This window comes from Cavia porcellus, unplaced genomic scaffold (genome assembly GCF_034190915.1).
Source record: "Cavia porcellus strain 051 isolate PalLab524CR breed Dunkin Hartley unplaced genomic scaffold, mCavPor4.1 scaffold_14, whole genome shotgun sequence".
Classification (NCBI taxonomy): Eukaryota; Metazoa; Chordata; class Mammalia; order Rodentia; family Caviidae; genus Cavia; species Cavia porcellus.
Window position 1 is genome coordinate 16,396,058 of NW_026947497.1, and position 13,507 is coordinate 16,409,564.

At 35.7% G+C, this 13,507-nt stretch overlaps 1 protein-coding gene across 4 annotated transcripts in view; it reads left to right on the forward strand.

The window, feature by feature from the left end:
* Positions 1–13,507, forward strand: part of LOC100719907 (N-deacetylase and N-sulfotransferase 3) — a 179,140-nt gene that overhangs the window by 87,466 nt on the left and 78,167 nt on the right. For 3 of the 4 annotated variants that reach the window (XR_010051437.1, XM_063260706.1, XM_003476959.5), the window contains exon 5: positions 10,750–10,935. The exons of the other annotated variant lie outside the window; for it this stretch is intronic. Coding sequence is in view for 2 of the 3 variants with exons in the window: in XM_063260706.1 (XP_063116776.1) it covers positions 10,750–10,935 (186 nt within the window). In the remaining variant the exon portion in view is untranslated. The remainder of the gene's footprint in view (positions 1–10,749; positions 10,936–13,507) is intronic. 4 annotated transcript variants of the gene reach the window in all.

Here is a 13,507-nt window from a genome sequence, read left to right on the forward strand (position 1 = left end):
TATCAAGGGTATTCCTTAACTCCCATATTATATATAACATCATATCAAATACTTTTACAGAAGAAATTTATACCACTGAGTAAGACTTTTTGTAAAATACAACTTATCATGAGTGTGTATATTTTAGAAAGCTCTGATTAAGTAAAAATTCTCAATCGTTTGAGCACCAGGATGATGGTGGGAGGATTCTTTGTTTTTTTTCACTTTATGTGTTATTTGAAAAACAAAGGGAATGTTGTTATTCATATGAAAAAAGAATTAAACAATACAATCAATAACTTTGTTTGTATCCTTCATTGTTTAAAACACTGTGAAATAATTAGTTTTGTTGCCAATAGTTGGTAAGTGAGAAAACTGAGAATTGGTGAAATTCTGCAGCCCTTCCAATGATTAATGTGGTGAAACTGTGACAGTGAGCCTATGACTCACAATGCTGTGCTTTCTCATGATACTGTGCTGCTGTCTGTCTCCAGGATTCCTGTCGTGTTGCTAATTTTATTTTAATGGGTTTGGCTGTTTTTGAGTATAGATATAGTAAGATTATTTCCTGTTTACATAATTAAATACTGTACAGTTTTTTCAGAGATAAATAAATTAAGAATAATAAGGTCACATTCTTGCTTTGTAAATTACTACATTGCCAAGGTCTCATTATTAACACCTATTATAACACCTGTGATATCTTTATATCTTTACCCAGATATTTATGTGATTTTCTGCTATGATAGTCATGCTTGTTAGTCTACAACTGTAAGACATACTTTTTTACTGAGGTTTATAGGAATATCATGGAATACTAGGAAAGTTCACTTAAGCCTCAAATGTTATTACAGTTTTATTACATAAGCATGGTTGATTGACTCATCGGCTGTGTGAACTCAATCTCCAACTCTCCTGTCTTCCCAGAGGTTAGACTGACATTATCTACTTCCAAACCCCAAGCCTTAATTGCATGCTTTATCTTTCTAGCATGGCCAAATCCTACTCTAAGTCATGACATAAATTCACATATGCACTCAAGGGATGAGTAAAAATAACAAGAACTTGGCAAATTCCAAAGGTTTAGCGGTTATCTACAAGAAAACAGAAATAAAAAGGACAAGCCAAATTCTTTATGATACAATAAGAGCTATCATCAGAGGATAATTATTTTAAATCCTTAAATTACATGTATTAAACATAGCATGATCATCAGAGTAGATTTTTCACATATCAGCCAAAGGATGGAAATTTATAGTATGAATTAAAGAATTATAAGAAACTAGACAAACATATACTGGCGAAATCCATAAATATCAGGCAATATTATAAATGCATGTTTATACTTTAGAAGGCTATTATATCCATAATATGTGAAAAGTGGTAGATTAAGAAGAAATCATGGATTAAGGTATTGCATTTATATCTAGCATCTGAATGTCAGATTATTTCTAAAACCATGACGATTTACGCCAGAGGAATACAGAACTTTAAATCTTAAATTTAACAATTACTCGTAGAACCCTTTATTTCACAATGGAAAAAAATCAGATTATTTTGTAATCATATAAGATTTTAAATTCCAAGCAATATCAGAAATACCACCACTTATCCAGAGATTATTCTAATGTTTAATGTTCTTAGCATGCAGTTTCAATCCTTAATACTGTAACCCAGAGATAGATTGTGACTTGTCTGGTTGTATTCAGTTTCCTTTGGACATGAGGTTGCATCTCTTGGGCCTTCATGCCTACAAGCACTGTCATTTCTTACTTCCCCTTCAGTCCAAGTGGTTGCGGTAGGTGCCAGAGGATCTACAGGGCCTTAAAAGCTGAAATTTACACTAGGGGAGCAAACCGTCTTTAGAAACTTTAAAATACTTTTTGTTTTCAAGGAAATTTAATAGATGTTTTCTTATATTTTATGTGTGTGCATATGTATTTTCCCTTTACATGAAAAGGATTATAATTTTATTTTCCAAAATGCCCCATCATCTGGAAAAACATATTTCTTTTTTAAAAGTATTATCTCAAATAGGTACTATTGTTGTCATTGAAAAGTCAAAGAGAAAGAAAAAGAAAGAAAGGAAGGAAGGAAGGAAGGAAGGAAGGAAGGAAGGAAGGAAGGAAGGAAGGAAGGAAGGAAGAAAGGAAAAAGAAATAAAAGAAAGACTGCTAAAATACCAAATGTAAATAGAGTAAAGTTTTATCTTAAACCATGTAAATTGCGAATGTTGATTCTCAATTCTGTGAGATAATTAGCCAAAGCATGAACTTCTGCATACTGAGAAAATGGGACACGCCAACCAAAAGGAAATGCAGAAAAGCTTTTAGAAGTACTTCAAAATTATGTTGTAATGAGGCTTTACACATTTTTCTCTAAATTGTTCAATAGTTATTTGACTTCCTCTCATCCTGATATTTTTTTTAAATTACATTAGTTTACCTACTTGGTAGTCTGTGAAATATAGAAAGAGATAATGGGTCTGCTAGTCATTAATGGAAATTAAAAACTTTCTTTTGTTTGTAAAGATTTAAATAGAGGCAAACATTAAGGAGCAGAGTACCATTTTAAATTACTAGTAAGAGTTTAAGTAAAGAGATACTATCAAAGATAGTAATAAACAATGATTTTTTTCAGTAATGAAGTTAGTTGTGTTACTTGAATGCCTGAATGCTAATTTTGTTCTTATAACCTTTAGTTTTTGGACAAATTTTTCTAAGGACTATATCATCACTTTTTGCTTGATCAAACTATTATTTTCACATTTTCTATGTGGAAATTGTTTTAAAATTTAGGAAAATCTTGTAATTTTAAATTTTATACACTAAAAATACATAAATTTAAAATACCAAATAAATGTGTTCATTTTATACTAAAATGATTTCAACTATTATCGCAAGAATTTTAACAGTATTATTTATATATGCATTCAAATTTCCTGTGAGTTGTCATTTGTCCATTCTTCATGTGAGCTGACAGTTTAATGGGGATAATTCAGAAAGTTAAAAAAAATTAGAACCAGCCTACACATACATTCACTAATATTTTTCAAGTGCTATTGTTGGAAAGACTCTAGGCAGATAACAATGAAAAAACTGGAACCCAGTATTTCTTTCAAGAAGCATATTGTTTACTGTGGAAGAAACATGTTAGATAATTAATTACACAAAGAAGAGGTAACAGATTTTTTTTTTTGTCTTTTTCGTTTTTATTGGTACCAGGGATCAAACTCACGACTGCCTGCTTGCAAGGCAGGTGCTTATGCCGCTGAGCTAAATCCCCAGCCCCCAAGATAACAGATTTACTCAGATAAAAAGTAGGAGTAGGAACATTGCGGGTTGAGAAAACCATAGATGGCAGAATACTGAGGTAGCAAAGGGCCTGGAGAGTTTCAGGAAAAGGTTACTGGGACTAAAATATAGTGAAAGATAGAAGAAAAGTAACAGAAAATGAGGCTAGATTGAGAAGCAAAGGTCATGTCATGCAAAGTTTATAACTATGTTAGTAACTTTACATTTTAAGTGCAAAGGGAAACAATGGAGAGGCTTTGAATATAAGGACATACAATTATATTTTTGTCTTTTAAACATTTTTGCCTACTGAGTAAAGAGTGGAAAGGATAGCAAGGGAGGAAATAAGTACAATATTAGGAGCCTATGCCAAATAACTATGGGATAACACAGTGAAGTTCACTGAGATGATAACGATAGAATTGGATAAAAGTGGATAGATTTAAAATATGTAATAGAAATAGTACTGGTAGGGGAGGATAATGGTTGAGTTTAGCATAGAAAGGAACAGGAGGTATCAAATGTATCATCTGTCTTTTGACACAGCATCTGACTGGTTGATGATTAAAACTATACTTTAATAATATGCAGGCACCAAAAAGAAAGAGGGGATTTGGGGACTGAGAGATGGAAGAGTACATTTTTCAGACTGAGTCTTATATATGTTCTAAAGTATTTAATTTGTATTTTATACTAACATAGCCATATTCCCCAGTTCTTTTAGTCTATATCTTCTTCCACTAGCAAAATTTTTATGTAGATTACAGAATTCCTGGATCTGAGATTCTACAGATCCAGGAAAAAAGTGCTTACAGTAAAAGTCATAGCTTACCACAGAATCCTCATGAGACAGAATCCCCAAATTCATCATCTATCTCTTAGGGGGATAAAAACAAAATGGTAACCCTTCAGTTTCCAGATTATGGTGAGTAATAAGATCATAGCTTATAAAAACAATGAACATAAAGGAGTTGTGACAATAATAATAAGCAGCATTTATTAAGTGAATATCACATTTTGGAAACCTCACTGAGTGTTTTCCATGCATTACCACCACTGAGCTCTTTTAGGTAATTAGTCTTTGACCAGAATTTCCAGAACAGAACATGAGGCTTAGAGACTATAAGTCATTTTTTGAATGCCACACAGATGGTAAATGGAAGAGTTAAATGGCTAGATATGTGTGAGTCCAGAATTTTACATCACTATTATTCCAGTACACAAATAAAAGATAAAACTTCAGAATCAAAAATTAGAAAGGGAGACTCAAAAATATAGCAGATCAATAAACAGGATACAGAGCCTCCCTGAGGGAGACAACTCAGATACCAGAATAAAGCATCTTGGAGAGGTCAGGACAGAGGGAGATGGAGCCTCTCGACCCAGGAGGAAACAAGATCTGGTCAAACACACAGTCCCAGGGCTACCATTGGAGCAGCTAAGATTAGTGGCCATGGCGCTCTCGCCGAAGCCACCCCAACTCTCAGTGCCTTGACTCACCAGAGCCACCCGAACTAGAGCCACCATGACTCGCTGCAGCTGCAGTCCCGCTGAAGTCAGAGGTCGGCCAGCCAGCCAGAGAACGGAGCCTGTGAGGGACCTGCATTAACCCACGGTGAGTGCTGGGAACAAGACCCTCCCACAGGAAAGGGGCGACCAACTGGGCGACATATTGGAACCAGGCAGGACGGGTCTGAAATAGGAACAGCAGTGACTTCAATCAGTTACTCCCTTCCCAGAGCAGATTAGTGGGATTTGCTTGGCTTGGGTCATACCTGTGGCTGGGACCCAATAAGTCATCCCAAACCAATTCTGTAGGCACAGCACACACAAATGTGGTGAAACCCCACAGGTTGACTGGCCTGGAGGGGAGAGGCCAGCATATGCTGCCCCTGCTTACACCTCAGTGACCAACAGCAAACTTGAAAGGGCAGAAATCCCTAGCCAGCATGCTTCAGAAGAACCATAACCAACAAGGAAAGGGGCTGGGACCTCCACTATACACCTGTATGGAAGAAACCAAAAACATGACAAGAGAAACAAATTTAAAAAGCTCCCAGACTCCAACCCTGAGAATACTGATCCAGGAGAGGTAAATACAAAAGAGATTGAGGTCAGCACACATGCAATATCAGACACAGTATCAATGGATTTAAAGAGATATCTTTGGGACCTCGTAGATGAGCTCAAAACTGAAATATTAATTCAAGTAAAGCAAGATATAAGTAGATTAATAAAGGAAATGCTAAGCACCTCTCAAGAAGACACAGACAGAAGAATGCAGGAACACAAAAAAGGAGAGAAACCTTCTATGAAGAATATAAAGAAAACCTAGAATACATGAAGCAGATTCAAAGAGATTACCAGGAAATTAAAAACTCCATTGAAAGCTGGCAAAACTGCTTGAAAGAAACTAAGGATAGACTATCAAAACTTAAAGACAGGTTTGCAATGTGTCATCATGAAAGGAAAGATCTCTTAACAATAACAAGGAAACAGGCAGTAACAATACAAAGGCTAGAAAATGATAAGAGGATATATAATTTAATAAAAATGTGAGTGAAGAAGCAGGAGTAAAAACAAAGGGAATACAAAGGCTATTCACAGAAATAATTAAAGAAAACTTCCCAGGCATAGGAAAAGGAAATAATATTCAGATGTATGAGGCATACAGAACTCCAGCCACTTACAACCAAAACAGAGCTATGTCCAGACATATAACAATCAAGATCCCAGAAACTCAGTATAAGAACAGAATATTAGCAGCTGTCAGAGAAAAGAAACAGATCACCTATAAAGTAAAACCCATCCAAATCACAGCAGACTTCTGAACACAGACAATTAAATCAAGAAGAGCTTGGAGCGAAGTATTCCAAGCTCTGAAAGAAAGTAATCTCCAATCCAGATTGACGTACCCTGAAAAATTGTCTCTAGAAATTAATGGAGAAACAAGATGCTTCCATGACAAAGAGGAACTGAGGGAATTTGTGACCACCAATCCAACCCTACAGAGAATACTGAAGGACATTCCAGAGAGAGAGAAAAAAAATACCAGGATTTCAGGAAAAGTGGCACTGAGGCCTCAATGAATGGGGCAGAGAATGAAATAAAGGAGAAAAGTAGGCAACCAATAGCAGAAAAATAACAGCAGAAATGAGGTAGAGAAGGTTGGCTATAATCTCTAACATAGATGGCCTTGATACACTAAAAAAAAAAAAAAAAGAAACAAACAAACAAACAGAGGCAGAGTAGATTAAGAGGTAGGGTCCATCAAGATGCTCTGTATAGGAAATATAATTAACCTGAAAAATGGTTTATGCACCAAAGATCAAATATGAGAAAACAATATGTGACAGGGAACCAGAGAGAAATAGGGGCAGCTCATCCAACAGCTGCACATAGGTTGGAAAGACAGGATACTTACGTGCAGTAGAGAACTACTCAGCTATTATAAAGGAAATCCTCGAGGTTTTTGTAGGTAAAGGAGTACAACTTGAGATCAAGTCCAGGAGTGAGAAGGTTTGGAACCACTTAAATAGCAGGTTGCCCCCACCCACGCATTTAAAAACTGAGGGAGTTAGTGGGACCTAAAATGTGCAGCACCCTGTGGGAGTGAAAGGGGAGGTATTGTCTTTAAAAAGAAAGCACAGGATATTGTTAATAGTGCATCAGGACTTAAAACCCACATTGCTCACATTGCTCACACCACTGTTTAGATGGATTAAATTCTGTTCCAGATGGTCTACTTGTACTAGATTTGAGGGCACGGACTGCTATCCCAAAAATAGCAGGATATAGTACGGTAATCATCCTTAATTTCCTATTAACTTAATCTGAAGCCCTGTATAACTTACACTGTTTTATCATTACTGACCTTAGTTGAATCTGGTTTGTTAGATTGCTGTTTTGTATTGACAGATTTTATTCAAATCTGTTATGAATGATAGTATCAAGTCTGAGAGTATAGGAAAGTACACTGAAGATGACAAGATTCACTAGGATACCCACTCTGATTTGATTATTACCTGCTTTTGAAGTTTTACTCTGTCTACAGTGCTTTGTTTTTATTAATACTGTTATGTATGTCTATATTCAATTATACTATGCCTGATGATATGGACAATTTTATTGAAGATAACGAGACAACACAGTAATCATATCACCTTGTACTGTGGTTTTATTTGACTTTTTCACTTCATGTTTTTATAGGAATTTATTTTGTTTTGTCTTGCTATGCTGTGTTTCTCCCTCTCATACAGAAAGCATAGAAATAGATGTAGAGACTCATGCATATGGAGAACCTATAAACACTTTATTAGAACTGATTATATAATGAATGATGAAATGAACAACTGCTCTGAAGAAAAAGAAATACTACAGTACGCAGTGCTGATTCTGTAACATCATGATGTGAAATCCAGCAATACTATTATTCTTTGTTCAGAATGATTTTAGCCTGTTTTGTTTAATCTTAACATACGTGAAGGTATGGACACCTATTTTGAAGAGAATGAGAGACACAGTGACAGCCATTGTTGACTTCCCTGTTGTCTGATCTTGAAGACCTAAAACGGCTTCCTCATCTTGTGCAGATCAGTTCTATACTATATTGTTTCATGTGAATTCTCTGTATGTGAAGATATGGTCAACTATTTGGAAGAAAACAGACAATATGATAGATAATGAAGATATCTGCTTGTCTTGCTTTAAAATTTATGTCTCACATTGCTTTCTTATGTTCTGTTTTGTTGTGTTTAATTTTACCCTCTTTAAAATTAAAAAAAAAAAGGAAAAAAAATAAAGTGAAAACATTGCGGTGCTTTGGAAAAAAACTAGAAAGAAAATGAAAAACTATGTATAGGTTGGTTGCCAAATATTGTTAAATAATCCAAAATAAGGGGCATGTGTGCTGTGCCAGACTATTTTAATTATATGCAGTTCCTAAAGACATAACTGACTACTTCCGTTTGAATTTTTTTTTTTTTTTTTGTACCAGGGATTGAACTCGTGACCTCGCACTTCCAGGCAAGTGCTCAAGCTGCTGAGCTAAATCCCCATCCATAGGTCAAACTTTGATCAATGGAATTTTATACAGACTTGCAGACAGTTTAGTTTTAGGATGAAGCTCCAATCATTTTTAATTTCAGCTTTCCTTCATCCCATGCTCTTCAAAAAATTCTTAACTTGCAGTTGTTTGGCTTTTTCTTTCAATATCTGTGATTTGAAATTCTTTTGTTAATCTGGTCTTTATCACTGTCTTCAGTTCTTAAACTACTTTTGGTGAATACTGACTTCTGCATGAATTATATGTTGGTACATGTCTCTTAGTTGAAGAGCTTGCTTCAGTTTTTAGTTTTTTGAGCTTTTAATAACCAGTTTAAAAAGCAATGAGATATTTCAATTCCATGTTTGTGGCATTCTAAATGATATAATAATAATTTCCTAGAAATAGAAACTTCTAAAAAGGAAGCAGAAAAAATGAAGAATATTAATCTCATCCTTTCATCCTTCAGAAACACAGGTGTGGTCCACACCCCACACCAGCCATTCTCTCACGGCAGCAATGTGGTGGTTGTCATTTTTAGCAGCCTCCACTACAGTTGACTAAAGTAAGTTTTGAGCAGTGAATGAAGTTTATAAGAAGAACATAACGTTTCAATTAAGGGAGACAACACGTACAGCGTACAGGCAAAACATGAAGGACATTATGACCATTTGGGAAGAAGGGTATGAATGATGTTAGATTATACAATGTGCTGTTATGGTTTGTGTCTAGATGCCCTCTAAAGCTTCATGTGATCACAGGGCTTTTTCAGAGGTGGCTGAATTTAGAGTGTGTGATGCTGTGTTAAGGGTGTATGATTAATAAATTAGTCCACTGATTGGCTTATTACCACCCTAATCCCAACAATTAGGATAAGATAGAGGAGACAGAAAGACATTGTTAAAGTCTTCTCTTGCTTGTTTACTTTTGGTGTCACCTACTGCCACAAATGGTTCTCCTCTGCAATGCCCCTCTGCCAAGCCACTCTGCCTTGGAGCCAGCCAGTTGTGCACTGAACCCTCTGCAAACTGTGAGCTAGATAAACCTTTCCTCCTTTAACTTTGGTTGTTGGATATTTTGTCTCAGTAGTAAGAGAAAAGTAACTGAGATAGTTCCTCAGTTGGAACCAAATTTTGAAGACTTTTTATGCCATTTGAAGAAATCTGAATAGATGCTATGGTAATGGCAAGCCACTGGCATCCTGTTTTCTTCTGTTCTTCATTGACTTCCTTCCTCTTTTGTTGCTATTTAGGTTGAAAGACAAAGCTAGACATACCTCTTAGACTTTGTTCTTGTCCTTTTAGTGCACATTTCTACAGTTCTGTTCACTTAGCAGCCTAATTCTATGGTTCTCAGTATGTGAAATTGCTCTTTGGCATGAAGAGAGCCATGACCAATTCAAAGGAAGCCAATTTAAGTGAAACCCCGGAAGCCTGTTGAGCAGTTGAAAAACATAAACTGAAAAATTTTCGAAAAAAACATCATTCAGGAGAAAAGATATATGTTAAAATCAATGAAACTGCAGGTGTCCTTTTTTGAAAAGATAAGTTGCTTCTTTTGTGCCTATGCAGTTATCCACTATGTCAAAGAGCAATGTGTCAAGGTTAATGGGTCATCTCAGGTGGAGAACAGTTCCCATAATACAGTTGTCCCAAGCTCTCTCCACAGATTTCACATTAGTGTATTTTGGAACTACAGGTCCAACTAAATAAAAAACATTGTGATACCTGATTAGGTATTCCACAAGTACAATGTGTGTGTGTGTGTGTGTGTGTGTGTGTGTGTGTGTTGCTTTGAAAGTTTTATAAAAAACAACTAATTTTCTGTAATTTAGCTTTCTCCATACTTTCTACTTTCATTATGAGGGCTTCTACTACTCCAAATAAAATTACTTTACAGACTTTTAGTACATTATTCAGTGAAAAGTGTATTTCTCCTGAGACCGGCAACATTATTGCTGGTCCATATATTCAGAGAGCACAAAACTGTGACAAAAATGATGGAAACTGTGCCATAAACAAAATAAAATTCTGTCGGCGGGCCTAGTGAACTTGTAATGTTCACTGTTCCTCTAATAAACATGTTTTATTCTGGGAAACATGCTGAATATAATTTGTAAGCAAATGTTTGTTATTTAACTCAATGAATTGTGAGCAGAAGGAAAATAGACAGCTTTAAGAAGCATGTGCTGAAGAGTTTGGGTCATTGTCTGTCTCATCTTTTATACATATTTGTATCTCATTCCGTACTGCTGAATGGTTACCTAGTTTAAGGAATTCTAGAGATCTTAATACCTATCATTTGAATTTTACCAAACAATAGGTAATGGTGGATTTACTAAGCAAATGTACTTTTAAATAGTACATTTGAAAATTTTTGGGTAAAAATATGGTCACTTCAGATATTCCCACATCTAATGTCTGTTTGGTTTAGGAGCATGGCATTCCTACTGACATGGGCTACGCAGTGGCCCCACACCATTCTGGTGTCTACCCTGTACATGTGCAGCTTTACGAGGCTTGGAAGAAGGTTTGGAATATTAAAATCACCAGCACTGAAGAATATCCACATCTGAAACCAGCTAGATATCGGAGGGGGTTCATTCACAAAAACATCATGGTAAGCTTTCTCAATTACTTCTGATTCTGCTAGATTTATATTCCTTGCTTGAAGAAAAAAACAAGAGAGTGTAAAAATTAAAATCTTGAATACAGGAAAAACTCCAGGTATCATGTAGGGAACATGTTTGCCATATTGAAGCAAAGGATATTCTAATTAATGCGGTTTTTTTTTATAGTGCTGATCAGCAGACCATGTTGTAAAAATACTAAAAATGTTACATCAAGTTTCAGAGGATTTAGAAGCCATCATTTCTTCAAAAACTTATTTACTAAGTAAAAGAAAAACTACCTCTCCCTATATTAATCATTTTGCCCTTAATCAGTCAAACTTCTTTTACTATGCAAACCTTAAAAAAAAAAACGAAAGCTAAACTATCTGTAGCAAAATGCTGCATGCCGAGTCCTGTATAGTCAACATCAGATGATAATGCAGAGAACAGATGACAGATAATATCAATGAAATAATTTCTATTCATTGCCAAAAGTCTCCAGAGCATCTCTAATTTGCTTTGTCTTTTACACTGGTGTTCAAATGTATATTATCAAAATATGTTAATAGCTAGTGCTTTGTGAGACTTCTCCAAATAAGCAATCAACTCTTAGTGTTTCCTGAGCCAGAAATCCAAGGAAAATAGAGAAAGATGGGAATGGCTCTCCTGACTACTCTCAAAGTGATAGATTAGAACTATCACTAAATGAAAAACAAGGACGACACTATTCTTTGGAATTAGGTATAACTGACTTCCTTCTAGTTTTCTAGCTGCAAAAATTAGAGTGGATAATCACATTTTACTTGGCTCACGTCACACTTGGACTTTTCCGTCAATAAAACAATGTTATAAATGTTAGATGGAGATATAAAGGTCACATTTTATCCCAGCCTGCCCTTTGTCTGACCAGTAAGAAAATGAACTTACTATGCTTTAAGCTGCTGGCACTTCTGACTAGGGAAAATTTTAAAGACCTGCCTTCTAAAATAATTAACAGTAGTTAAATTCTTGTTTGTCATCTTAAAACAATAGGCACTCATAGTAGTGAATTTAAATCTATAAAGACTAAAGTGTCTTTTTTTTTTCTGTTTTGTATCTTTCTGTACTGCCAGAAAACTTGCTGGGATCTTTCCCTTGAGATATGTTCATATTTTTTTTCCTGAAAAAACATGTATTATAAATGCATGAATAACTAATAAATGTGTTAGATATCCATAGTAAAATAAAAGCAGATAATAAAAGCTCTAACAGATTTCTCATTTTGCTAGAGCTATCCTTGTGGTTCTATTTTTACAGAAAGCCTCTATATTTGGTTTGCAAGCGCTCGCATATGAATTTCCAAGTGAGAGGTGTTCAACAAGCACTAGGTTACTCAACAAGACAATGAGGAAAGGGCTAGGAGCCATCCAAATGAAGATAGACTTCGATACCCCAAGAGTCCTCACATTGACTCTTGGGGTATTAAAAAAGTGAGCGAGAAACTGAGGTGTAAACCTTAGGTCAGATATGTCTTTTGTTATTTAATGTGAGGAAAACAATTTTAATGACCCCTTCATAAATCAAACTCAAAAGACTTAAACTCATTATGTTCCCTTCCAAAGCAGCTATTGATGCTGCCATTCCCAATCCAGTTCTGCAATCTGAACATCATGTAAGATCTCATTTCCAATGAGTCTCTAAATTCCATCAGTAATTTCTTTATAATGTCTTTTCATTTGCTTTAGCACAGCCAGTGTGTTAATTACCTGCTCTGGTTTGCTTGTGTTAACTGTTGGGCTAATTCCTTCCTTGTCTATTTGATAGCCTCCATCTACCCCACCACCACTACTGCAGTCTGAACCTTTCTAACATTTCTAACCTTTATTAGCTACAGTTGCTTCCCTGCCCTTTTGTGCTCTTCCAGGTCCTGAAAATAGGCTGGACTAAATCTACCTTACTTCCTTCCATTTCTGTGACACTTCTACACTTACGTTAGCCAAACAGGTCTACAGCAGCATTGCTGTTTCTAAGCTTTTACCATTCTTTCCACCTTGGAGGACTTACTGGAGACACCTATTTCTGTACCCTCTGTTCTTCAATATTAAGTATAATATCATACATAATTTACTCTAAAGCACCTTGGTATATATCAGTTCAACAACAAATTCAGCCTGCAGTGATCTTATTCTCCTTTGTTCTCTGGGAATATAAAAATCATGTATTTCAAGGTGTTTGAGTCCTAACTCTAAAGTTTCTGAGTCTCTTATTTTCCAATGGGAAAATTTTTATCTTCTTACAGAAAGTAATTTCTTGAATCTCAGGACTCTCTATTCTATCCCTGGTTGTTTAAATATGACCCCTGGAGAGACCCAGAGCCTTCTAAGCAGTCAGATATACTCTGACTTTCTAGTAACTGTTACCAGCAGACATGCCCATTGGCACAGGTCCCATTAATCCTATTGACAGTGCCAGGTGGTCTTTACTAACCACAAGCTCTGTTGACAGCTTTGCATCATGATTCAAAGCCTTAGTTACAAAAAATTGACTTCAGGTACTGTTGGCCAAGATTCTTGCTGACAGAGGCTTTCATAAGCATGCAGC